Below are 27,983 nucleotides of genomic sequence, written 5' to 3' on the forward strand. Positions count from 1 at the left end.
ACATTGTCAAAGGCCAATTTTTTGATACTTGATATGCAAAAAGGTTTTGTATAAAGATGGAATTTAAACCCCCTGCATGCATCCGAACTTGAACACTCTTGTTCAGGTCTCTCAAACATAAATCTGTCTGTTACTTAGACAGCTGCAGTGTTGGAAGGAACTCATTACAAAAATAAAAGTGTCTACTTTTTTCAAAGCCTGACTCATTTTAATGGACTAAACTGATGATTTGTGCTCATTTTTGCTTTAACTCTACCAAGAAGAAGCATTTATAGTTGATAGTATAGTAGATATTGTTACTCTATATTTACTCTCTTTCATACGCGCATGTCTCAGAGGAGGCACAATCACTGAATAATGCTACTGCACCATCAGTTAATCTGTTTCCATGAAAAAGCGTAGAAGTGAGGCATGCATTCAGGCTTTCCAGGAACATATATTCAAAAGTACATCCTGACTGGTTGTAATGAGCTGCTGTTGAACAGAAAGCAGACGTTTCTACATTAATAATTCCTTCAGCTAACTGGAAGGAATAAAGATTTAGAAAATATTCAACGAAGCCACAACTTCCACGCTACCTGATACCCCATTAAAATGTATGATTTTCCATTGTCAGCAAGTAGATAATCCAGACCACATCTGCGGGGGCTGTTTATTTCCGTGCAGTGCTGGCCATCTAGGCTATAATCACTGTCAGTGAAAGGAATATCTCGATATCATTGCCCCGGTTCATTGTTTTTTTCCTGCACGGCCTCCTCAACTTGTAACCTGACAGCTCATTCTTTAATGTGTTCGGGGTTCACTCTTTAAGGATTTTCTCACATCGCACACAACTCTTCATTTGTACCTTTCACACATTAGCATGCAGAGGTGGGTCCCTGCTAATGAAGATGTCTTCAAGCCTATCTATCGACTTCCAATGAAGGCCTGCTGGGTGAAGAGCGGTTACATTGGCAGTGTCCTACTCTTCGTTACCTTCATGAAGTCATTAGCCGGCCGTCCCTGGCTGGACTCATTTCTTTGGTGATTACAAATGCCCCTCTGTTTCACTTGCTTGGTGACTTGTCCTTCATGCAGTGGTTGAACATTGAACCTTCATCCACAGGATTAATTGCGCACGCCGTGGCTTTTCTAACGAGCCGATCATTTTTTTCTCTTCAGTGGAAGTCTGTGTCAGTCGGTTTAGCCTGGATTTGTTTGTAGTACTTGGCTTAATGCCAGATGTTTCTGGTTCTCCATGAGGTTTCCCAAATACTTTTTAAGGGTGGACGGTGTTTAACTTTCACGGTAGATCATGACTCAGCACAACCTCTATGTTCATATGAACACTAAAGCAGAAAAAGTGGGGATCATCACCAATTGGTTATAATAGTTAAGTTGTTCGTACTTTTAGTCATTCCCTTGAAATGTGTTGCATGGAATAAGCAATAGAGTATGAATCAATTATGCTTATATAGAAAGAGAGGCTGGAAAGGTGGTCCGAAAGGAGCGTTTGATCATTCCCAACTCCTTGCCAACCTGCGATTAATCGTTGCACCCCTATTTTATAGTCTCGTGTTAGCTCCCTCTCCACCTTAACCATCAACCAAGAGAACTTCTTTCTATTGTGGGGTTTTGCATTAATCTTCATTGTAGCCCTGCTCATGGAATATATGAAATGTATTTAAACTATAAAACCATTCATCCACTTTCTGAACCGGTGGTTAGTGTTCTTGCCTCACCGAGAAAAGGCTCTGGCTCAAATCCCGGCTAGTACCTTTCTGTCCGGAGCTTTCTCCCAAAGTCCAAAAACATGCTTCATAAATTAGTTACTCTAAATTTCCCCTAGGTGTGACCCTGGAACAGAATGGTGACCTGTTCAGGGTGTACCCCGCCTTCACCCATTAGTAGCTGGGTTGCCTCCAACAGCTCTGTGACCCCAAAGGGGATTCAATGGGTTCTGAAGATTGATGAATGGAGGAGCTTTGATCCCTTATGGGGTTACTGGGTGGCTGGAGCCTATCCCGACTATGAGCTAAGATAGCTGTTATTATATGCCATGCCATTGAAGATCTAAATACATTTTGCCGTTGTCCACTTAATGTCATGGTCTCACAAGTAAGACAAATTGGACTTTTGAGATAACCTTCATACGAACAGCATTAGACCATAATGTGAAAACTAGGGATGCAACAATACACTTTCTTCATGATTCTGTTAAAATCCCAATTTTTGAACGCTTTTGTTTGTGATGATTTTTTATTTGTATATTGCAAAATGATGACAAAAAGGGCAAATAAGTTGATATTTATTTGCCAATAAGGGAGTAACATGACAAAAAACCTTTCAATTGGCTTATACTAAGCCTGCTGTAATAAAATAAAACAATTAATTATAATTTCTTCTTAAATTTAACCCAACATGTGTTTGAAACTTTCATCATAAACATACTGAAGCAGTAGGGATGCAATGATTTACTTTTCTCATGAATAATTCAACGGCATAGCGAACGTTTTGGATTTAAGCCAAGAATTGTAGCATCCCTTTGAAAATGCACTAAAGTTGTTCAGTAAAAATGAATTTCCATCATGGATCGGAAATATCAAACCAGTGTGGACTGAAGCTAAAAAAAAAGGATAGATTTTATTGCTTAATAGCAGTAAAATAAAATGTGATTTTTCTCATGGAAAAACAGATTCCATATGAATGTAATTCAATCTGGTTGGTATAAGTTACTGAAGAAACAAGAGTTCAGTGAAAAATGGTGGCTGAGACCTGCTTTATGGCTTCAATGTGGCACATTTGCATCACTTCCACGCATTGCTGTATGTAATAAAAACAAATTTTAGATCAAAAATCTAAATTTGAAATAAAAATAGATTCATCAACATCTTAAAATATAAGTATTCAGCCCAAGATTACAGCGAATTACACATTTTATATATGCTTTTTTTTTCTTTATTTTTGCGTTGGTCGCCTTATTGATACAAAAAAGAGCTTTTGAAAATGTGTTTGGAAAAAGAAAGGGTTATTTATTTGACTCTTCTGCGGCCTGCTTTCACCCGAAAACTCCGCCCCTCTTCCATGTCTGTTTTCTTAAACTTTTAAAGTTTGGCATAATAACCCACTTTTACAAATAACAAGTGGTTTCTCTAAAACTACTTGAAAATGAGCAGTCAAGCCTCAACAGCTTAATGGGATCCCTGCAGGGGATGAAAATGGAAATGCACGCGGCTATTTTATTTAATGAGCTTCACGTTATTTCAGAGACGAAGAAAGGGAAGGAGTTATGTGAAGAGTTTTTATGCCAATGCTTTAGTGAAGTTCCAATAGTGGAATTTCATACAAGCCCCAATACAAAACTGATTATTGCTTTTGGATGCTTTGATTGGCTGTCTCTTAATTCTGTTACTAAGGTGAAAACCAGCTAACTTATCTTTAAACCTTCACAATAAAACACGCCTGCTCCTTAAGTTTTTGTGCGTTTTCTCTAAAACAACTCCAGATATTTTATTATTTTTCAATTCAGAATTGAAACACTTTCCTGAACATGGAAATCAGATTTTTTTTCACAGTAATTTCCAACTCCATATTGTTCCTCAGAAGCATGTGAGAAAGCATTGGATTTCTGCAGAGTATGTGTGGTCATCGCAAAGAGAAGGAGAAAAGGCCCGGCTGGCTATGCTGCCCTGTCATTAACATTGTGTTTGTGTTTTCTGTGGTAGGTGGCTGCCAGAGCGGGAGTTTATGACATCCTCAACCAGCTGGGCTTCTCTGAGTTTGAAGACCCCAGGGACTCGCCACTGGCCCGGCTGCGCTGCCGCTGGCAACAGCAAAACGTTCACTCACTTCCTTTTCGGGGGGAGTTTGTCTGAAACGAGGATCGCTGCCGTTCCGCTGACACAGTACTGTGCTGTTCAGAAGAAAAGAAATGTCAATAGCCTTAACATTCTGTTTATGTTTACCCCCTCTGTGTCCTAACATCTGTGTTTTCTAACTCTCACCTTCTGCCAGACTCAGGGGTCATGCTGTTTTCACATCTTTGCGATAACATTTTTCGCCTTTTCTACAACTTCAGTCTTTTTTTTTTTGTAAATCCCGCTTTCTTATTGGTGAAAAAACCTTTGTTATTCTAAGTTTGAAGGTAAAAACTTCCAGCTTTTGCAACCCCAAAGCTGATCTTTTACCTCGTAGCTGTTGAAAAGTTCCCATGTACAAAGCTTTTATTTAAGTATTAATGCATCCATGAGGTTTGTAAAGCTTAAGGATGCTTTTCTGAGCAGTGTTTCAGGAGACGCTGTTACATTTGGCTTTATTTCGTTTCCAGCACACTTCCATTCCCCGTCTGTTCTCCTACAATTAATGATACGTGCAGGGACGTAGGTACTAACGTGTCCAGAATTTTTGTTGTTGAATTTTGTCTCTTTTGTTTCTTCTTGAGATTGAAGTGTTAATTTTAGCAGTTTTTGTATTATTCAAATAAAAAAAAGGAAAAAATCAAGGCAATGCTAAATATGCATCGTGATTCTACCTGATGCTCATTTGTCGTTCGATCTTTTAAAAAAAAAAAAAAAAACTCTTATTTCTGTTGGGTCAGCTCTCAGAGGCCTTTTCTATCCCTAAGTGTTTCTGTTGGAACATTTCCAATGCTCTAATTTTTGTTAGATTATAAAAAAAAAAAGCAGGATTAGCATGTTATGGAAGTACTTTTCAGAGAGTTTTGCTCTCCGGAAATAAATGTCCCACAATTTTTCAGGCTTTACTTATATTCTTTCAGAAAAGTCACTAAAAGGGAGCAAAAGCAAAGTCTATTCGCTTGATTATACTGTAAAATAAATTCTAAGATCTCCTCTCAAACAGTTATACATAAACCCTTGGTAGAAAAAGTAAAGGGATTATTTCATATTTTGATGATTTTGAAGAGAAAAACATGTCCGCCTGTACATCTATCAGTTATTGTTAGATATGTAAAGACTTTTTACTTTTCAGTATTTTGAAAGCCCAAGCTTGTTTTGTTACTTACCTGCATTTATTGGAATGTAACTTGACTTGAATGTGCATTTTAGGAACAATCCTGCCTTTAAAGTGACAAGAAGAGGTGAGCTATATTTGTATGACTTGAGTGTATTTTTTAACTATGCTCTTTTTAGTTCAAAACTCTTGAGGCATTTTGTTGTATTCACTCCCATGTGCCTTTTTTTTATTAATTTGAGACAAAAATACCTGATTTAACCAACTTTCTACCTTTGCTATCAGCACTTTTTTTATTTCACAAAGAGGAAAAAATAAAACATCTTTGTTGAGGACTTGGTGTGTTTAAAGGGTTCACTTACTGAAGAATTTCTGCCGTTTTATTGAAGTTTCCGATTCTGCTGCGGAGCCAAGTGATTGTCTCTTCCCTCCTCTGCTTCCTTTCTTGTCCCGCCTTATCTCGGCATCATCTCCGTGCGGCAGATACGCCCCGCTAACATCCCTCTCGTGTTTCACCGCGGCCTCTTTTGTCTGGTGTCGGCGTGGACCTCGGAGTGGAGCGGGTTATGAGCATCGAGCAGCATACATTTACACAACACAGATGATTCATTGTTGGGCTTAAAACTGAACATATTCCATACACGGTAATAAAGAGCTTAGGCAGATCAAAAGACTAATCTGAGTTGCCTTTTGATGTGGACAGGTAAGGTCTTAATTAAAAAAAAAAAAAGAGGAATTATCTCCACACTCAAGAATGGAGAACTATGCGAGGATTAAAAGGCACCGGCCGGCACATCTCTGAAGCTCTCTTGGCTTCCCCGGCCTGCTTTGAAAGTCTCATATCGCAGATCACTTCCCGTCTTGTAAGTGCATAGCAGGCTTATCTTTGGGAGCACGGAAGTTGTTAGGAGTTTTATCACACCACAGCCTGTCCTGGATTATTGTAACCAAGTGAGTCAGTTGCCAGCGGTTCGTTTCTCCCACTCCTTTCCAGTTTTCATCTTCCAGTTGTATGATTTCATTTTCCTGCTTTGGATCCAAATTGGATCAGTTCACATTAACACTTTTCCACTGCGCTGTCTCCTCACAGGCAGACAGTAATTGGTTAAAACAACATGCGGATATGGAGAGGGGCTATTCAGTTGCAGCATGTGGCCAACTTGACTCCGGGTCAAGATAAGCCCAGGACATGAGGACCATGCTTGGATGATATAGCGGCTCCTTGCCTTTGAAATCCCTTCCGAATTCATTGAGATACTCCCCAATGTGAAACTCAAGCTAGTGGTTCTGAAGGATCCAGAGATTATGGCGCACAAAGAGCCGCATTGAGAGGTGAGCGGCAAGAGAGGATGTAATGAACTTCATGTGGAAAGCTTCCCGCCGCAGATGAGAGAGCTGCTCTGAACAGGATGCATGGTACCGGAGCGCCGTCCTCTTTGATTGTTCTTGTGTGGATGAAGGCGGCATGACAAACACCTCATAGTCTCAAGTGGGTTGTCAGCCCCCTGTGGTGGTGGTGGTGGTGGGGGGGGGGGGGGGGGTTGATTAGTGACCAAATTTAGGTTTGCAAGTCCGGTTTGCCACAGTAATGTTCAAACATCAGTTTTTTGTCCGTTCTTGGATTAAACTTATGAACAAAACTGCACCTTTTACTTTCAAGTTGGAAAAAAAATGGTCTAAAAAATCACGAATTTCTCAACTTGTAGGATATTTTTCAAAGCATTATAACCCAAATGTATTTAAAGAACAGAAAAATAAAAAAAAAGAAGTGAAGGCATTAAGTGCAAAATGTAAAATCTATTTATTAAAAGAAACTCAGTAAGCTTTTAAGGGACTATATCATGAAATGTCCACTTTTTGAGCTTTTAAGTGTATTATATTAAGTGGGGCCATGAATCAACATACATGTTTTTAAAAAATTGACAGATATTTTGTTTTGAAAGATTTGCAGGCCCAGGATTTCAAACTAAGAGCATTGTTTAGACACACATAAACACTGCATGAGCTGCTCAAGTGGACTCTATCTAAGCAAGTCAAGTAAAACGGATCCGCTTCTACTAAAGCCTCAGATCCTTTTCATCCTAGAGCTCTTCTTCCTTTAAGCGGCCAAGCAGACCGACAGCTGCTTTGCATCTTCCTGCCTTCAAATATGTAAAGTCACATGTTTTTCCTCAGCATATTGGTTCGGCGAAACCACATTACAGCACACGCTGAGGCATCCGTGCTTTACTGTAACTGAAAAAAAGGAATCAGTTTGAATCTGTACGGTATTTCAACAGATCTTTTTAGACAAAAGCATGCACACTTAACTCATCACATATCTAAAGAGGGTTTCTTTAGATGGGATTATTTTGTTGTTGCAGAACTTCAGGTCTGGTGTGTTCTAGTGCTGGAAATTGTTCTTGTCTTTAGATGTAACCACAGACTGAGTGCAGCTATTCATTGCTAAAGGAGAAAAAAAACTCTTTCTTAAATCCTGTGCCATATTGTGGAATGTCTTCCTGGCTTTAGGAGGCATACAGAAACTCCGAACAGTATGGATGGAAAAACAGAATAAAGTTTCTCACAAGGCAGTTAATGGTTTCCATCTCTTAATGCTGTGGTTAGTTTCCACTGCCTATTAATGCACGGCTGTGGATCACCATCCAGTCCTCTCAACGCTGCCCTGGGGGGATGACTCCACAAAAACCCACACCTGCTGTAGATTCTGCATCCTGGGAACCTTGAGCTAATTAGCCACACAGACCAGCACAGCACTCTTATTGGGGGCCCCAGACCCACACAGCCCAGACACACTCTAGGAACTGAAGAAGGGAAAATATAGCCACCTTCTTTCTCAGAAAGCACCTGAACGTCAAAACTCATTTTAACTCCTTCTCTAACATTGCGAAAGAATCCAAAGAGGTTCAGTCTCAGCCTGGTCATGGTTGACTAAATCTGGACTCCAGCAGTGCCCGAAAAAACCACGGCTGTCCGATCAGACATCCAAAATTGTAACAGGCTGTTTCTCCTCTAAAGAAATCTACAATAGAGTTTTTCCTCAACTTCCACTGATGGTTTGTTTTCTTTCTGCATTGAACACATGCTCACAGTGACATCTGCAGGATTACCCCAGATTGTAAAAACCTTGAATGCAAAAAATAAATTGGGTCATTACATAATTAATTATTGTCTTTATTTACACAAGACAACTATGCAATTAGATCAAATTTGATAGTTTTTACTTTGAATTAAATTAGTGTTTAAAGACACACCAACACTTTACAGTTTACACCATAACTAAAATATGAGGTGACCAAAAAATGTGTCTTCATGTGACAAAAAATGCTATTCTAAAATATTACAACTCTTAATTTAATGCAAGAAAGAAAAGTTTTGATATTTTTATTTTGAATCAGACAAAAGAAATCTGATACAAATCTATAATTTTGATGCATTTTCCTCAATTCTTCTTGTGTTTTGACAGGGGATAGCAGTATAACATTGTCCCAGGGTTCATTGTTTTTTTTTCCTGATTTATGGCCATGTGATCACTAACATGTGTTCAGGGGTTAATGTAAACAAGCTGCTAACCGCTTTAGGAGTTTTTTCTCTTTTTCTTTTCTGGGTTTGTTCCTTTTTTACGCACCGCAAATGTAAATTTAAATAATTTTAAGTAGTAAAATACTTATATTTTATTTAGCTCAAAACTCTTTGATTTAAAGGGATACGTTTAAAAAATAAAAAATTAAGGAGGTTGCCTGTGGTTGTTTTAGCAGTTGAGCGTTCCGCAGCCAGCGGTGCGTAATTGTGCGTGAATGGCAGATGTTCCAACACCGGGACACTCTGTCTCCACACACTTTATCTGCACCTTTAGGGATTTGATTTCTTCCCCCAGAGAAGGCGCGCGTCAACTTGGTCCCTTGCTTTACTACTGCAAGTTATTTGAGGAAGGAAACAAGAAAAAGGGGAGGAAAAAAAGGCGCAACTACTCCAAACCGTCTTTTTTTTTCTTTTTTTTTTTACCGTGGAGTTGTCGTCATCCGCACCCCAGATACCCCCACCCCCTCCCCACCACCCTCCCACTTAGCTCCCTAAATGGATGGGGCAGTCTTGGTTTGTGCAGTTCAGCGCAGGCCAAACGACTGGAGGAACTTGTGAACGTCCGTCACTTTTCTGGCGTTCACCGCGCAGAAATGCCGGGCTGCTTCGCTGCTGAGGCTCAGCTTTAAGGACTTTTCTCCTGCTTTTGTGCACTCCCACCCCCTTCTTTTCTTTTCTTTCTTTTTCTTTTTCTTTTCTTTTCTTTTCTTTTCAGGAGGACCGACTCTTAGCTATTGAAAAAAAAGGAGAACTTAAACGCATTTGCAGCTGTCACGCTCAACTTTTTCCACTATGGATTGTATGTATTTACTGATGTACTTTTCAGTCAGTCAAGTACTTTTGGAGCATATTTCTGCTGCAGAAACACAAGGTGAGTAATGCATATATGCATTTTTTTATATAAACATTTTCTGTGAATTTTGTAGAAAAAGACTCCAGAAGTGACTACAAACAGATTTGACCATTTAAATTAATTTAGATTAATCTGCTGTTTTATTATCAAATCTTTTCTTAATGAATAGATTTTATTTGAGCATCTTGTCTTAGAAGTTTTCGGCTTTAAAACCTAGTTTGACGTGGGCTTGTGAATGCTTTTCTCACTTTGTCCCCTCAGAAAAAGTCTCTGGAAAGTTAAGAGAGTATGGTCTTATTGTGCCGTTCAGCACAGACTCCCACGGCCGGTACATTTCTCACGTGGTCTCTGCTGGAAGTGGAAGTAAAAGTTCCGATGCTGCCTCTAGCCTTGGCAGCATCAGCAGCAGCAGCAGAAGAAGAAGAAGGGTGGCTCGTGGTGCCCCTGAGATGCCCTCGGCCACCTCTCCTGCAGCTCAGCACCTGTTTTTCAATGTCACAGTTTTTGGGAAGGAGCTTCACCTTCGCCTCAAAGCCAACAGGAGGCTGGTGGCCCCGGGGGCTTTTGTGGAGTGGCAAGAAGACTTTAAGGAGAAAAGCAAGGAGCATATCAGTGGAGACTGTGTCTTCACTGGAGATGTGACAGACATGCCGGAGGCCTCTGTGGCCATCAGCAATTGTGATGGGCTGGTAAGTCACACATAAAAAAGAAAGGAGAAGCATAAACATTCATTGATCGTATTGCTGTTCCTTCACATTCAGAACATCTCTGCAAATTTTTGGTCTTAACATCTTCTTAAGATTTCAAATACATCATAAGATAACAAAAAACTCAGCCAGGTGCTAAAACACAAACTGAGATTGAACTCTGTCAAATCTGAAACTTTAAAAAACTTCTTCATTTTTATTTTGAATTTGCTTTTTTTGGAACTTTTTTATTTCTGGACACAGGTCACAGCAGCTTCATCTGAAATTGACACATTGCTGCTGCTTAAGAATTAGTCAGATGCAAGCACCAGCATCCTTATTGGAATCCAACTTGGGTCTTGCAGCTGGTACTGCAGTCTTTCTCATTCTTAACTCGCTATATATCAGACTTTGAGACATAATGTCAAAGAGAAGCTGCATGACTGACCTCCTGTGGATAGCATAATCGATGACATTTTTAGAGCCGGTAGACAAAATAAAACAGCATTTTCAGCAGTCGATGTCTGAACCACAACAACATCCAGGCCGCAGTATTATCCATCACAGCTGCAGATGTGTGTGCAATCTGCTGCCGCGTGCTGAACAATCAATAGAGATCACCGAGTGTCCTGATTCACAATGGGAATGGCACCGTTCCTCCTCTTCTTGTTAGTAAATCTGTGGGTTCAACACGGACAAAACAGCCACTGTCCTTTGAATTCAGATATTCCAAAGCAAAACTACTTCACTTTGAGATTGTGTTTTTTAATAGAAACTTGTTTCGTTCTAATAATAATTAAGGAACCAAATAAAATTAAAGACAGAAAATAATTAAAAAACTAAAGTTAAAAAAGTTAAAGCTAAAATTCTACAAATAAATATAAGATAGAGCTCAAAGACAAAAAAAAATGCTTGCTTTAATTTGAATAAGAAGTCTAATCTTTATTTCCACTTCAGTGCTTACAATTTGCATATTTTTGGAGCTCAATCGAGCAGCAGAGCTATATTACTCATCTAATTTTTAAACTCATTTTGTCTGTAATCTTTGTAAGTTTCCGCTTCATTGAACCAATGTGCTTCAGTCAAACCACCCGGATAATGTAGGTTCCATATGCTGGGTTGTTGTTGAGCCATTTATTCTGTCTCTTCCTCGCTGCAGTATCAGCTGGTGATTATTGCATGAGATGGGTAAATATCAGCAGAGCAGATACAGCTCTGGGTTTACTTTCTCTGGACCTTTTGTTAGAAGATTGCACCGCTCTCTGAGAGGTTCGGTCTTTGTTTACCATAGTTTAGTTTTAAAGGCCTTTATTTAGTTGTTTGTGACTTTAAAAACTGCATAAAGACAAACAAAGATGATTAAATCAACTAAATTTCAACTAAATAGTCTAGATTTTGATGTTGAAATCTAGATATTGATATGTTTATATTGAAACATTTTAGAAATTAACCTTAAGGGCACCTTGGGACTCACAATTTTGAATAATGTGATTCGTGTCACCATCCAGTCAGCTTTACTGTTCAGTAAGAAATAGGAGTTCAGGAAGCACCAATCAGCACGATGAAAAGCAGCTTTACTTTTTGTCTGGCTGCATTGTGTTCCTGCCTGATCACCACCAATCAATAGGCCCTTCTGCTGCGATACCCTCATGCTTTGTCGTCATGACACCTGCTGTTCAGCTGTGATTGGGCAGAAGAAAGAGAGTGGAACTGCTGATGGTAGTCTGCAGTTTTTCCAAAGCACTTTTGAGTTGTTTTGGAATGACGTCATAACCTGCCCGGATCTGGAGGATATTCTCCGATAGTTATGTACAATATTGACCAAAATTGCTATTTCCAGCGGTTGAATTCAGGTGTTTTTTATCCCTACTAAAGCCAAATGTTTGTGAAGATCCTGTGAGTGGGTCTATGAACACTTGTGAAAAAATAGATTGCATCCAGGAGCTCACTGAGGTCCAATTTGGTGTCATATTAAAAGGCTACCAGTGCAGCAAGGCGAGGTTTTAAAATGTTTCCACTATAAAATATTTCACACACAACTGTGAGTGGATGCTGAGGCTCAAAGCGTGTGAGGTTACCAAATTTCTCCAGTCCATTAATAGGCAAGGCAAGGCAAGGCAAGTTTATTTGTATAGCACAATTCGTACACAAAGTAATTCAAGGTGCTTCACAAAACAGAAAAGTGCATTAAAATCACAATACATCATAGAAATAATCAACATAAAATTTACTTTAAAAGAAAAGGAAGAAAAAAAAAAGATTTAAAAAGAAAGGAAGGAAAGAAAGGTGCAGATAGGACCTTTCAGTCATATACACGGCTAAACAGAAATGTTTTAAGTCTAGATTTGAACATGAACACAGAAGAGGCCTGTCTTACGCCTTCAGGGAGGCTGTTCCAGATTTTAGCTGCAGAATATTGAAACGCTGATTCCCCTTGTTTAGTTCTGACTCTGGGAATCAACAGGAGGCCGGTCCCTGAGGTCCTCAGAGTACGAGATGGTTCATATGGCACTAACATGTCAGAGATGTACTTTGGTGCGTGGCCATGGAGAGACTTGTACACAAGCAGAGCTGCTTTGAAGTCTATTCTTTGAGGTACAGGGAGCCAGTGCAAAGACCTGAGCACAGGACTAATGTGATCATACTTCCTGGTTTTGGTCAGGACTCGAGCAGCAGCATTCTGGATGTACTGAAGCTGTTTTACAGCTCGTTTGGACAGGCCGGTGAGCAGGCCGTTACAGTAGTCTAACCTACTGGAGACAAATGCATGGATAAGTATCTCCAGGTCTCGCTTTGAGATTATGTTTTTGATTTTGGCAATGTTTTTCAGGTGGTAAAATGCCGCTGATGTTACTGACTTGATATGGCTGTTAAAGTTCAGGTCAGAGTCCATGATTACCCCTAGATTTCTGACTTGATTTGAGGGTTTGAGAGACAGAGAATGAAGGTAGCTGCTGACAATTTCTCTTTGTTTCTGTGGGCCAAAAACAATAACTTCGGTCTTGTCTGAGTTTAGCTGGAGAAAGTTGTTCTGCATCCACGCGCTGATCTGTTGGAGGCAGTGGTTGAGAGAATCCACTGGCCCATATTCACCTGTTGTCAGTGACACATAGATCTGAGTATCATCTGCATAGTTGTGATAAGATATGTTATTACTGCGTATTAACTGCCCTAGTGGCAGCATGTAGAGGTTGAACAGAAGGGGTCCCAGGATCGATCCCTGGGGCACACCACAATTCAAGCCCATGTAGTCTGAGACACAACTCCCAATTTCAACAAAATATTTCCTGTCTTCCAGATAAGACTTGAGCCAACTTAGGGCAGATCCAGAGATGCCAACCCAGTCTTGGAGTCTGTGCAAAAGGATCCCATGATCAACAGTATCAAAGGCAGCGCTCAGGTCTAGCAGGATTAAGACAGAGACTTTTCCATCATCAGTGTTCAGGCGGATGTCATTGGTTACCTTGATAAGAGCAGTTTCTGTGCTATGATGGGGTCTAAAACCTGACTGGAAAACATCAAACGAATTGTTTAATAAGAGAAAGTCAGTGAGCTGTTAGTAGACAACTTTTTCAAGGACTTTTCCTAAAAATGGCAGATTAGAGATAGGTCTGTAATTATTCAGTACAGTGGGATCAAGACCGCTCTTTTTCAGGAGGGGTTTAATGACTGCAGTTTTTAAGGCCTCTGGAAATATTCCAGATTGAAGAGACATGTTAACTATTTGAATAATTGATGGCAACACACTGTTTAAGACAGACTTTAGAAATCTAGTGGGTAACACATCAAGGCAGCATGTAGACGAGCTCAGACGGGTGATGGTCTCTTGGACAGTTTGGTCAGTGACAGGTATAAAGTGAGTCAGCTTAGAGTGAGTAGGTGGCCGTTCGATAGTTATATGTGTTGTGGAGTTGATGGCTTTTTTAATGCCCTGAACCTTGTCATTGAAAAATACAGCAAACTCATTACATTTAGGTGTACAAACCAATTCTATTGGTAGCTGGGTTGGGGGGTTAGTTAATCTGTTAACTGTTGTGAACAGGATACGAGAGTTGCTGCTGCAACTTCCAATTATTTCAGAGAAGTACCTTTCCCTTGTTCTGCATAAGATCTGGTTATAAGCGTACAACTCCGCCTTATATATTCCATAATGAACCTGGAGTTTTGACTTGCGCCACTTTCGCTCGGCTCTGCGGCACTGTTGTTTCTGTGCCCTGACTAGATCATCATTCCTCCAGGGAGCTTTCTGTCTATGTTTTCTCAGTTGAACTTTCATAGGGGCAATGGCATCCAGAACATTCAAGATGCTAGAAGTAACAGAATTCAGCATTTCATCAACATTGGCACCAGAGACGTTTTCAGGGTTTATCATTTCTACAAACTGTGCCCTAGTGCTCTCATTTATTTGTCTCCTTTGGACAACTGCAGGGCCAGGCGGTGGTTTGGGAGCAACAGACAGGTCAAAGAATACACAGAAATGATCAGAGAGGGCGACATCAACCACACTGACATTGTAAATAGTAACCCCCCTTGTGATGAGCAGGTCCAGAGTGTGCCCTCTGCTGTGGGTGGGGCAACTCACATGCTGAATTAGACCAAAGGTTTCAAGGACAGCATTGAGCTCTTTTGCATTTCTGTCATTGACATTATCAACATGAACATTAAAATCACCTGTAATGACTAGACCATCAAAGTCTGTGCACACAACTGAGAGCATTTCAGTGAAATCATCAATAAAACTTTGGCTGTGCTGAGGAGGTTTGTACATAACTATGCAGAGTAAGGGAGGAGTTTGTTTTAACTCAATCTTAAAGGACACATACTCAAATGATGAAAACACACCAAATGATAGTCTGCGGGTTGCAATATTATCTCTAAACAGTGCAGAAACGCCTCCACCCTTTTTATTTTCTCGTATTTCCGATTCATGTTTGTAGTTGGGGGGAGTTGATTCGACTAGAACTATGTTTCCTGTGTTTTTGTCAAGCCATGTTTCAGTTAAAAACATAAAATCAAGATTAAAAGAAGAGATAAGATTATTGATTAAAAATGATTTGTTGCATAAAGATCTGACATTGAGTGCAGCAAGTTTGAGATTAGTTTCCTTGGGACTGGTCAAAACCTTCTTGCAAGGGATGTGAACTAGATTTCTTTGATTGGACAGTCTAACTGCCCTTTTTTGCATTCTACGTGGTGCAACTACAGGTATATCACCAGAAGGAAGCTGTTCATCACAGGGCCCCAGTTTGACATAACCTTTCCTAGGACACTGGGGGCCCGTTTCATCCTAGCTCCGGGGAATAGCACGTCTAGAGGCGCGCAGGAGAGGTTGAGTTGAGGGTAGTTTGGGTGATGGACCGGGAGGAGTGGGAGCTGGACGGGATTTGGGTGAACGACGGAGGGGGCGTGTTGGAGGGGGTTTGGATGAAGGCCGTGTTGGAGGGACTTTGGGTGAAGGATGAGGAGGGGGCGCTGGAGGGGTAGGAGAGCTCCTGTGTGGTGTGAGGCTCACAGGTGTTAGGGGAGCCATCTTAATTCCTGACTTGATGAGGCTATCAAAATGGCTAGGTAGGGCCATGGGTGAAAGTGGGGGGGACGAAAAGGAAAGTGAGTCTTCACTGGGAGTAGACGTAGCAGGGGGCGCCCACAGCTGGTCAGATGGTGGAATTTCTGGGGCCAAATCTGGTGGTTGTTGTTGTGGTTCTGCAGCTGGGTCCTTAGCTGGCGGTAGTTGTTGTGGTGCTGGTGCAGGTGAGTCCTTAGATGGAGGTGGTTGCTGTAATGCTGGTGGAGCTGAGTCCTTAGGTGGAGGTGGTTGTGGTGCTGGTGCTGCCGGATCCAAGTCATTGACCGGTGTTGGTGGAGGTAGTTGTTGTTGCCGTTGTGCTGTGGTTCCTGGGACACTGGCTCGGTCCTTCCTTACTGCCTTTTCAGGGCCTTGGCCTCTATGCCCCAGAGCGTGGAGGAGGTTCTTCACTAACTCTCTTGCTCCACCTCTGTTCAGGTGTGGGCCTCTTCCCATGAAAAGGTCCTTTCGCTTCCAGAATGTATTGAAGTTCTCAATGTAATGCAATCCTCTGGAAGCACACTCTCTGGAGAGCCAATTGTTCAGCTGAAACAGACGGCTGAACTTGAGTGACACCCCATCGATGTTAGGAAGAGGTCCGCTGATGAATGCTTCAACCTCTACTTTGTCAATCTCTTCAAATAACTTGATGAAGTCTTTTTTCAAACGTTCGGACTGTTCTTTTCTGATATCGACAGCACCTACATGGATGATTATTCGTTTAACTCCTTGGTACAAGACTTTAGATAAGAGTCCTGTAATCACTGGAACAGTAGAACTTGGGCAACATAAAGTTTGCATTCTTCTGTGGCTGACTCCACTGATAGCGCCATCTCCAAGCAGCAGCGTATCTCTGACCTTGACGTTTGGCACAGATTTTCTTTCTGCCTGAGCTTTGTTTCCAACATTATGACTCCTTCTCTGTGGTCCAATTTCACTGTGTTCTTCAATATCACATTGTGTTAGGGGTAAAAATCTGTTTGTGAGCTTTATTTCGGATGTTCTGTCATCTTTACGCTTTGGCTTAACACAGAGTTCCTCCGCACAAAGTTTTGGAAAGGACACAACATCACTCAGGTCTATGTCACTGTTATTCTTCTCGTTTGTGGTAAGAGTGGGCTTCTTACCACCCGATGTTACTGGAAGGGTCTTGTGAAGTCCATTTTCAGTTTCCAAAGTAAATATCCGTGTTTGTAGCTCTTTTATTTCTTGTTGGTAGATCCGACAGCGTTCACAGTGGGAGTTTGTTTTTCTTCCTCTTCCGGACATGTCGCTGGCTTGTCAAAAATATTGATTTGTATAGGTAGAAGTCACAAAAAAGGATGACCAGTCTGATATTCCAGGATGTGTGGAAGAAGTAAAATGATTAAAAATGATTAATTAAATGATTAAAAAGCAAATAAAGCAGGAAGCAGCAGGAGCAGGGAAAAAAGCGTCTGCACTCTTTTGCAGGGGGAGGAGCAATACAGACCTTCAACTTCATGTGACCTTCAGATTAAGTGGAGAACAGTATGTGGAGAGCTTCATGGTACAGGATTCCATCGTCAAGCAGCTGCTTTTGAGCCGTGCATCACCAAATGGTGCAAAGTTCTGGGAAGCACGTCTGCACTAGAAGTGACCAATCACAAGTCTCCATTTGGCAATTTGATAGACAAAAGAAAGGAACACCTGCCTGACTGCATTGTGCCAAGTTTGAAGTTTGGTAGAGGGAGGATTATGGTGTGGGGTTGTTGGTGAACGTATTTCAGCATAACAAGATTTTTAATTATTCCATACTCCCAACTTCCTCCAAACAGTTTGACGATAGCTCCTTCTTGTTCCAATATGATGGCACACCGGAACGCAAAGCTCAGTCCACAAAGACCCCTTTCAACTTTCATTTAATAGAACAGCTTTGAGATTGAATTTCATTCAAAATCAATGTCTGAACTCACAAATGCTCCCCTTAAACAACACTGAAGCTCCATTCACATCCTCATCGACTAGTATTTAGGTAGCCACTTTCAATGAAAAGTCTATGTAAACGCATATCAACCCAAATTTCAGGCTTCCGCATTCAGAACGCTCGCGTTCACACATCAAGTGTTTAAGTTCGATTGTGGGCTCTATATACAATATAGGCGTTCACTGATCATGCATTCTACCGGTTGAATGTTGCTGCTACTTAGGGACTCAGATTTGGTAGTGGCATGCAGGTGGCATCCTTCTTAAAACACAAAACTACAACCATTGTAAGAATTATCATGAAGGACAAATCAATTCTTGTACTTTTTCGCATCAAGCCTCATTCCACTGTAGGTGGCCGACGACATGCGCTTTTAAACAGAAGATAAAGCCTCCCTCCGTCCCGCAAGCTGGTTGTCCGCTGTGTGAACATCACTGGCTCGATGCACGTTCATGTAACCACGTAAAGCGCGTTCTTGAACGAGCCACATGCGGCTGGTGTGTAGGCACCTTAAGCTTTGTGATAAAACTGCAAGAGCTGAAGCTGTCCTAGTTGTAAAGGGGGTGAGGAGGTCATATAACAAAAGGGCTTCCACTCATATTCCCCTTCTTACTCCCCTTTTAATCTGTCTTTTTGATGTTGCTCAAACTAAAATTGCATCTTTGCTCTCTTTCATTGTGCACTCGCACTGACGCAAAAACCGCATAATAACTGGGAAAATGAGCTAGGGTTGTCTGGTTTTTGTTGTTGCTGTTGCAGCAACCGTAAATGCTGTGGGGACAATGCTTTGCTGTGTTCTTCGATAACAGTATAATTTTCTGACAGACGCCTGTGTGCTCTTCAGTAAGTCAAGACTACAGATGACGCACTGACCTCATAGCACAGTGGTGCATTCACCTGCAGACATGATCCGAGAAAAGGTTTTTATGCCTCTGTGTGAGCGGCTGTGAGCTCCTGTAACCGTAACAAGTGAGAGATGACTGACAGAAAATTCTCCTGCTGGGGGAAAAAAAAATGCAGTATTTTATGCCTGCAAAGTCAAAAATCTGCTTTCTTTTGTGAAGAAACGAATCCTATAAGTCGTGCAATTAAAGGATTGTGGTGGAAGCTCAGTCATTATCCATAATGGGACTCACGGTTGTCCCAAAATGATTTAATGAAGCTAATTTTTCATAGGATTTATGGCACAGTTTAATTCCTGTTGGAAAGCTATAAGTTGTATTTAGCGAAAAAGGCTGTGCTCAAACCTGATAATGTTTGGCAGTGGTAATCATTGTCTCTCCTTGAGTTGCAGCATTTCTGCAGAAAGTCCCTACAGATGACACATTGAGGGATTTTCATATAATTTGCAGTGTGCAGCCTCCCTTAACTTTAGCGGGACATAAGTAAAGCCCTATATTCCAATCATTCAGAGAAAATCAAATTAATTTGGTTTGCATGCCTTTAATTTGAGTGGATGTTTTAAGACGGGGATGATCAAAACTGGTGCGGTGAAAATATTTTAGGGGCCAACTTTTCTGACTGACAAGCTTTGAACTTTTTTAAAAACATTAAATAAAAATGATCTAATATTCATGTTATTGCAATGGCATGCTTTTCATTTCTTCACATGGAAAACAAGTCTAACTACGTTTTTACCAAAATTACTGTCAAATTGTCAGTTTGTTGCACCATTTCTCAGTTAGTCTGTCGTAGCTGGCATGTCTTGTCTTGAATTGAACTCTTTGAAAACAGCCACAGTCTCTTGGCATATTATGCAGACACAGCGGTTTTGAATTTGACAGGAAAAAAAAGCGGTGACACTCACTGTCAACTTTTCTTTTTCACAGAAGGGTCGCACAACAGTGTTGCCACAGCTTAAAACGTAATCGCAAACGCAGTTTTTGGAAGATTCTGGGGGCCACATATTATTGATTTGATGAAAGGAGCCTGCGGGGCTGTGGAAATTTGGTCCATGGGCCGGACTTTGGACATGCATGTTTTGGGACAATTTTATTTTCTAAAATAAAAACAATAAAAAAATCAATTTTTTGTAAGTTTCCACTATGTGATATAGTGTAACAACCAAAGAGGAAATGTTGGTATCAACTGCAGATGTCTTTGTTGAGCCTCTGTTTTTAGTCATTTAAGCTTTTGATGACAGTTTTGATATTTATTGATGTTACGGAAAAGCACTTTGGAGAAGTAGACAACATTTCAAGCCTCAAGGTTACAGAAGCAGAGAAGTATTTCAATTGTGTCTGTCTTTTGAGGTATCCTCTTAAAGATTTTTCACATTAGCTCATTTTTTGGCACAGTTATTCGTCTTTATTTCCTGCCAGTTTTCCTTTTGTTTGTGGTGATTCTCCTGGATTTGGTCCAGGAGATTTCAGGTGACTTCACCCTTCAAGGTTGCAGTCAGACTGTCAGAAATATCACCGATGTGTTTCCTTCCTTCCACGCCAACATAAACATTATCCTGTCTGTGCATGCAGGACTGTTCGGGGAGCTTCTGAATGTGCACAGGCAGGCTATCATATCTGCTTGATGTGGAGGACACAGAGATGATCGTGTCTGATGAAAGCAGCAAGACAAAATGATAAAAAAAAAAAAATTACGAGACAGGAGCATCCAGGTCCCAAAGTGAGGGTTGGATCTTTGAAGTGCACAACTTCAGAAGTGTCTTAATGAGATCTGATACAAAATAAAAGCTCAAAAGATTGGGAAGATGTAGGATGAAAGTTCCTTTTTTGTATTGAAATGCTACGTGATAAGCGTGCCCTCCACCTCCGAAGATGATTTATAATGAAAGATCTTGCAAACTTGCTCCCCTCAAATGTGCCCGAAGCAGCAATATGTCATTTATATGTCATGACATGTTTTCCATGCTTTCTGTAAAACTGAATTTTTTCCAGACCTGTGTGATCAGCTGAAGCTTCAAAGAAAGTGAGAGCAGATCAACACAAGCCCTCAGATCATCTTTGATTGCTTCATAATTAGCATCAGTGATTTCCTCCTCTGATTGTGACCCCTTCTAGATGACAGCAGCTGTGAGCTCTTGACAATCTTGAGCTATTGTTGTGGAGCAATGAGTGATAGCTAGGATTACACCGCTGCTCATGTGTTGGGAATTAGCCCAGATGACTGGCCGATTGAATTACACGTCCAATGGAAACACAAATGCCAGATAACCGCAGCGCTGTAGAGCGCGCAACTATTTCTGTGTCCAGGGCTTAAAGCGGAATGGAGACACCTAGCAACTGTCAAAAGTTGGCTTGCTGGCTTAATTCATTTATGGAGGGAGAGGAGTTGGAAAACATAAATTGTTCTATTCATAAATGTTTGCAGGATGGAGTTAATCCCAGTCCAGTATCCTTGGGGTTTCAGTTGTTTGCTTGCACAGCAGTGAAAACATTAAGTTATGTTAGTGGAGGGCTTTTGTCGTAGCCAGTAAAGTGATTTATTTTCGTCCTTTTTGTAGCTTGTGCAGTAAATCTGTCAGAAGATGAAGTTACTTACATGCACCCTGAACCTGCATCTTCTAACCACTATTTTGTACTTGCATGGATGTGCCTATCTCTGTTTTATCTACATTCACACCTTACCTTTGCATTGACAGTTTTTTAAAAGTCACTTCTATACATATAACCCTCTTGACACAAAGGTGAGGGATGGTCATAGCTTCTTGAGCGTATTTTCTGTCATGTTTGGTAGTCGGTGATAGTTAAAGGATCATCAAAAAGTTTTTTAGCAATTATAGAAATATAAAAGCGTGATTTGTTTAGACACTATAAAGTATTGTAGACCGCTTAAATGAAATACCTTTGGTTTTTGACTAAAGAATTGTGTTTTTGTTCTCATTAGAACTGACGTCCACAAACTTTTAGCTCTTGTAAACAAAAATATTTGATTATTGGTTGATTGATTGTTTGATTGATTGATTTCACTTGAAAAGGCGAGAAAAAGCATGTGGGCTCTGCAGCACAGAAAACTGGCAGTGTTTCTAACGAGATGACTTTTATGTTCCAGCATGCAAATCAGCAGAGTACAAAAAAAAAAAGATGTATGATAAATGTAACAGTTTACTTAATTTTACAAAGGATGTTTTAACATTTAGTTGTTGAAAACATATTTATATGTCATAGTTTGTTTAGTGTCATCTTTTTTATTTCATAAGTCCATGTTTTAATTTTCTTCTGTTAAGTGTTTAGTTTTTATTGCCAGATTCTGTTACTATGTAGTCTAGTAAATGTACTTCCTGTACATCTTGCTTTACATTAATTTGCACACCAGAGTCTCTATAATTTGGGCTTGTAACAATACATCACCTTGTTTTTTGTTGTTGTTTTTTTTTTTTTTATTCTTTAAACTCTTTCTGGCCCCTGATGTCAATCTTTTTTAACAGCTACATGTTTTGAACTTTCTGTAAAAAAAAAAGTTTTGTTTTTTTTATTTAGATTTTGCTATATCATGTAGTGAAGTTGAAATTGAAGTTTACTTTTTTCTTAAGTATATTTGAGTACAAGTAAAGCAAGCCTGCTACAGACCATGTACATGTAATGTAGGAAGAATGCTGTACGGTATGCTGAGTAAATATTTTTTTCAGACTATATTGGAACATTGTTCACACTTGTTTACACTAGTACATGTACATAAAAAGTAAATTTCAAGTATGTTGCCTCATTTTTAGTAAAGACCAAAGACTTTTTTTTTCACTGAACGGTACAGGCTGATTGGTTTGGAATGGTCTGGGTACCTCATATGAGCGTTTCCACTCTAAGTTGGACCTAACAAGAGCAACAATGGCGGTCGTCCAGCAGGTTGTTTTTTTTACGTTTGGGTTTTGCTACTTTACTTTACAAAGAATTTAATTTTGTTTGAGAGAAGGGGACGGGCAGTGAGGACGAATGCAGCTGCTTTTTGGAGCTTTCTTTTGTCGTAATGACCTTCAGCCAATCAATGGGTTTCAACATTAGCTACCTCCTAACCAGTCCATTCCATTTTTTTATGGACCTACAACCAACGGGGAACCAAAAATGGTATGGTTCAGTCTGGCTTAATGGGTGTGTTTTAGAATGGAAAAGCTCAAAATGCCGGACTGGATCAGACCACACCGCTTAGTGGTAACGAGGCTTATGTATACTTCTAGTACACTTAAACAGACTCATTTTTTCCAATAGACTTGTGCATTAGCTCCCTGTAAATAGCGTTAGCTTCCCGCTAATATGTGCGCCTAGTGTCATTATCATCATGTTAGCCAACTTCTTTACAATTTTCGAAAAGTCTTTAGGAAAGTACATGCACCGTTACTATTACTCTGAGCCCAACCATAAGTCAAGGACGGATATTAATACACCATTATGATGCCAATATACAGAAAGCTAATTAGTCTTTTTGTTATCTTTTGAGATGAGGCTCATTACTTTCTTCTACATTCACCCAAAACATGGAATGAAAAGTTGAATGTCTTTATGTCAAAGTTGGTGTAGTTAGTTTCTGGATAAAAAAAAATACCTTTGTCTAGTGGTGAGCAGCAGCAAGTCAGTGATTTCATGTGCATTTGATTTGTATGGCGTTTCATCTCTGCCATAAAATGAAAGGGCGTAAAGACAACTGAGCGGGCGTATTCAGGAACTGAGTGAGCGAACCTTACAACCGCGCAGGCGCAATTCTAACCGAGCGACCCCGCGTTTTACAAATGCACGCCTGCAATCCTAACTGAGCCGTGATCCCGCGCTGTAGATTCTCCTTCTATAAAAGTATAAAAGTCTTACATTTTCTCCAAAACGTACAGTGCGGCCCTAATGTGTTGTTGTGTGACTTTGGTAAAGAGGACCTAGGAGAGAACAGGATGAGAATGTTAAGGAGAGGTGAGGACGTGAAAGGACCCCCCCCCCTCTAGTACAAAGGTGCAGATATGTGCTTAATGCAGAACAACTTTGGAAACCCTGGAAATGCAAAGAGACACTATTACGAAGTTAAGTTAGAAAGTTAGAAAGATCTTCACAGATTCGAACTTCCCCCCTCAATAACTCTTCTGATAAACGGTCAAATGTGTCAGCAAGAATCTCAATCATTTTGTATTAACACAGAGAGTGAACTATAAATGCATTTCTAAAGAAAAAAGATATTTTTTTTCTCCTTTTCATCAGAATTGTTCGCTTCAAGCTGTGAATGCAGACATGCAGTGAGCTGGCTGCAATGAAAAGCTGTCCATTCTCCGCTCCTTTTACTGGGACGCAGCGCCGGGCGAGTTACGCCACACTTTTGGACTGTAGGACTTTAAGCTGGGGCTGACGCGTCTGCTTTCACTGTTCTTTAGAGCCGCACGGCAACCAGACGGACTCTGACGATGACGAAAGGGAAGCCGGTCGTGTTTGATAGAAATGTAGCCCGGCTTCATTTCAGATACAGAAGATAAGGACTTTGATGGATTTTTGGATGCTGATTGATGACTGAATAAAATAAAAAATAAATCACAACCAACTCAGTTTTGCGCTCGCTGCCTTTTTAAAACGCATAGCAGAATGCATGTTTTACAGGTATGTTTTAACGTTAAATACAGAAAAAAACCCACCCATAACTGAAACTGTGCCGTTTAATCCAGTGCTGTTGTGTTGTAAGGAGCGGAGTGTGTTATTGGAAATAATATGGCTTTGATTGCGTGTTTGTGTGTGTATGTCATGGCAGGTCAGTGCGTGGTGTGGCTCTTTGACCATCACAGTTAGAAATTTCGGCTCTTTGTGTCAAACTTGTTCGCCATCCCTGTTTGTGTCAGAGGCTTTAATAGAAAAAAAAAACGTTGGATGTAACATGGATTAAACCGTTAACCAACAACCCAAGACCAAAGTAAGAAAGTGCAGCGGGTTTTTCTTGCTGTAAGTTTATCACATGTGAAAATCACTGCATTTGTTACCGTTTTAATCCACGTTACAGCCGTTCTTTTGTATTAAAGCCTCTAAATGAAAGTCCCGCCCCGCTGCTTCGCCGGATAAGACATGCAAATTTCAGCCAATCAGATCCACCAGAAAGGTTATTGCCCCCAAGTGACAAAATGCTCCCTTAACACTTAGTGCAAATCCTGGTGAGGGCGCGAAGGAGAATTGACCGGCGGGATCATGGCTCATTTAGGATTGCAGGCGTGCAGTTGTAAAATACGGGGTCGCTCAGTTAGAATTGCGCCTGCGCGGTTGTAAGGTACGCTCGCTCAGTTCCTGAATACGCCCGCTCAGTTGTCTTAATTTAGATTTGTTGTTTCCCTTTTTTACAAAGACATTCTTTAGCTGTTAAAATCAGGAAGTCCAATGAAAAATCTCCAGTGAAGGGAATCCATAACATGGTCCTTGACTGATGTGCTGTGATTTAAGGAGTTTTGTTGTTTCCATTTGCAAATTTTCCTACAAATGTGTATTACCTGTAAAGACAACTTATCTCTTCTTTACTATCCAACATATTATAACCATACTTCAAGACTTTATCAATTCTGTAAGGTCAGCATTTTGTGGATCTCATTCATAATCTTTTTTTTATTATGCACACGTAGAAGTGTGTCAGTAAAGCAGAATTTTCTGTTTATGGTCCTCATCTTGATCTACAGCTACGCATGATCTTTGAGGCTTGGTATAGTGAGATGTGGAAGCTGATGAAAAGGAATCAAGTCGTAATCCCCAACTCCCATAACCTGCCTCCTACAATTATTCTGCGATGGCTGCACCACTGAGCCATGCCGCAATATCTTGCCCACCGAGCTATTTGTTTTGTCAACTTCAGATTCCGCCTGTATTTCACTTCATTTCTCTCATCGCTCGAAGGTTGACATTTATGAAAGTAACATCAGTAACGTCGTGGAAAGAGTACACACTATGACCTCACTTGTGATTGTGGATTTCCAACTCTTTGGGTGTCCTCTTTAAATCAACAAAGTTTGTTTCTGGAGCCAAATTATGTGTTTGTAAAAAATCTTTCACAAATTATAGGCTGAGCTGCAGGAATGAAGGAAAGACTCTTTGATTTTTTTCTGCATTTGTCTTAGCCTGCAGCAGTTTTTCCACTTTTTGATTGTGTGTGTGTGTGTGTCATGCACTATAAAGGATGTCTCCATCAGATTATCTCAGCAGCTGATGTAAGAAGACCACCATGAATGCATCTGTTCCCATAGATTGTACAGTGAATGTTATTTATGAAAGAGGCATTTTCAGAAGGGGGTATTAGTGGGCTCAGGCAGGGTGGTCTCACTCTAATTGATCTGATCAATGTCCACACACCTTGCGGTTGTGAACATTCATGGAATAAACCTGATGAGAAACCCCCTCCATTCTTATCTAGACCTGGTTCTCTGTTATATAAAAAAAGGGCCCCCACATCCTGGCTTTTCACTTCAGACTATTTTCTTTATCAAGTTTGTTGAGAAAATTTAATGTCTTTTTTTTTTTACTTTCTGTTTGGATTTAACTTGTGTCTGTAATAACGGCACAGCATAGCAAAAGTAAAACAAAGGAAATGCATCTTTTTAAAGTATTTTATAAAGTTTAGTCAATTGTATTATGGTGCATGACAGAAAACTATGAGTTCTTCTACTGACCCACTTTGCTGTGGTCCAGATTTTGCAGCACTGTTTACATATATGTTAACTCTATATTTATGGACGTTTCAGATGCTGCTCCTCTTAGCCCTTCTAGCTCCACTCTGCACCCTCTGCTGAAGTCGGCGAATGCTTTGGAGCATGTCTTACTTGGCATTTCCTGTACAAATTCTTTCACTTTACTTTGCCCCTACTATAACATGGCCAGCTGTGAGTTCATGGGGTTTGTGTTGTTAAAGTAGAAAGGGGGTCTCAGCATGACGAGGCATTTTATTTTCTGTTATGCAATACGCTCTATTTTCTGCTCCGTATTGAGATTTCATGAGCAGATGTAAGTGCCTCCATCCTTGCCAAAAATGTGCTGCCTTTGTCATGAAAATAGACTGGATTGTTACCTTTTCCTTCACCCTTGCACCCACTTTTAGGATGTGAATGAAGAGGCAGGTTGGAGCCCCAAGCCAAGAACGTGTTAGAAAACGATGCAGAAAGAGCTGCTGAGTGGTAAATATTCAATGCCAGAAGAAGAGAAAGGTTCTATTCTCCAGCAAAAAGCTGTGTTGTTCCCACTGAATCGATTGTCATGTCATGTGCGCTGCATCTGTGTTGGGCTGAAAGCATTTGCTGCCAAATTGTGACTCAATACTGTCCCAGAACACATTCTGTGCAGACAGTGATGCAGCACTGAAGCTAACATGATAACATGGGATCAATAGTGTTGCATAAACGTTGGATCACGTGACGACTTTTCTGCTCCATGTGACTCTTTGTGTAGAGGTCACAAACAATGTCTAATTAGTCCAAATTGTTTTACTTCCTCTCCTCCACAACCCTCTTTTGTGCAGCCAAACCAAAATTGTTTAATCTTTTCAGTTTTCCCACAAAACTAAGTGAATAAAATACATCAGTTTAAACTAGTTGTGTGTGTTTGATCCAGGAAAGTGACTGATTGCTTTTATAAAGTCCCACTCTTATCGTTATTTTAAAAGTGCTTCCAGTGGTCTTTTAATTATGATTATGCCGTTTCTAGTATATCCAGAAAAACTGTTGTTTTACATGGATCTATTTGTATGCAAGTGGATTCATTAGGATAGAGTGGGGCAGGGAGCTTGTGACCCACCAATTGTACAACTCAAGCTTTTTTAAATGCCATTTTCTTCATCTGCTCCCGATTTAAAACAATATGAAAGAAGAAATACTCAGAATTTTTGTGCTTAATTTTGTCTATATATGTGTCCTCCATCATAAAAGAAAAATGCCACTAGAACACTTTAAAAACACAAAAAATATATTTTTTTTTAATTGGACTGGGGGCTCTCTCTGGCCCCCTAGGGGCTAAACAATCTGTTGGGGAATAAAGCAAATGGATGATAAGACACAGATCGAGATAGTTTTCTTATACAGCTCAGGCAAAATCCACTAGATTTTATTAATTAAGTGTAATGCAGTCAAAGAAAAAGTCGCTCTTTTGCTGATTTTGTTCTTTCACAACTGAGCTTGTTACTGACAATCAACCATCAAGGAAAAATCCTTGCAACTTAATCCTGTATGTCAAAATAAAGTCGACCTCTCCTCCACAGATAGCACAAATGTACTGCCTTTTGTGACTTTTCTCTGGTATATATAGTTTTCATATAATGAAAGGAGCCCAATACCATCTGCTGTCTGTAAATGGGTGGAAGTGGGCATCAAAAATGTTGTGATTGCTGAGAGAACTACAAAAAAAACAAAAAAAAGTGTGCACTTTACAAAAATAACAAGCAAACTTCAACGCTGATCCAAGCTTCCGTACCATTTGCTGACTTTCATTACAGCCCAAGTGTTTTTTTTGGAATTTATACTAA

At 40.3% G+C, this 27,983-nt stretch overlaps 2 protein-coding genes across 9 annotated transcripts in view; both read left to right on the forward strand.

The window, feature by feature from the left end:
• The window catches only part of pald1a (phosphatase domain containing paladin 1a), a 46,110-nt gene extending 40,825 nt beyond the window's left edge, over positions 1–5,285 (forward strand). For all 7 annotated transcript variants that reach the window (XM_023949412.2, XM_023949414.2, XM_023949413.2 and 4 more), the window contains exon 20: positions 3,705–5,285. In XM_023949412.2, the coding sequence (XP_023805180.1) occupies positions 3,705–3,854 (150 nt within the window). In that variant the 3' untranslated portion in view covers positions 3,855–5,285. The remainder of the gene's footprint in view (positions 1–3,704) is intronic.
• Positions 5,286–8,781: 3,496 nt separating this feature from the next.
• Positions 8,782–27,983, forward strand: part of adamts14 (ADAM metallopeptidase with thrombospondin type 1 motif, 14) — a 53,515-nt gene continuing 34,313 nt past the window's right edge. For both annotated transcript variants that reach the window (XM_004080554.5, XM_011488228.4), the window contains exons 1-2: positions 8,782–9,403; positions 9,647–10,074. In XM_004080554.5, the coding sequence (XP_004080602.2) occupies positions 9,325–9,403; positions 9,647–10,074 (507 nt within the window). In that variant the 5' untranslated portion in view covers positions 8,782–9,324. The remainder of the gene's footprint in view (positions 9,404–9,646; positions 10,075–27,983) is intronic.

The sequence above is a fragment of the Oryzias latipes genome, chromosome 19 (genome assembly GCF_053564925.1).
Source record: "Oryzias latipes strain Hd-rR chromosome 19, Olatipes_Hd-rR_3.1".
NCBI lineage: Eukaryota > Metazoa > Chordata > Actinopteri > Beloniformes > Adrianichthyidae > Oryzias > Oryzias latipes.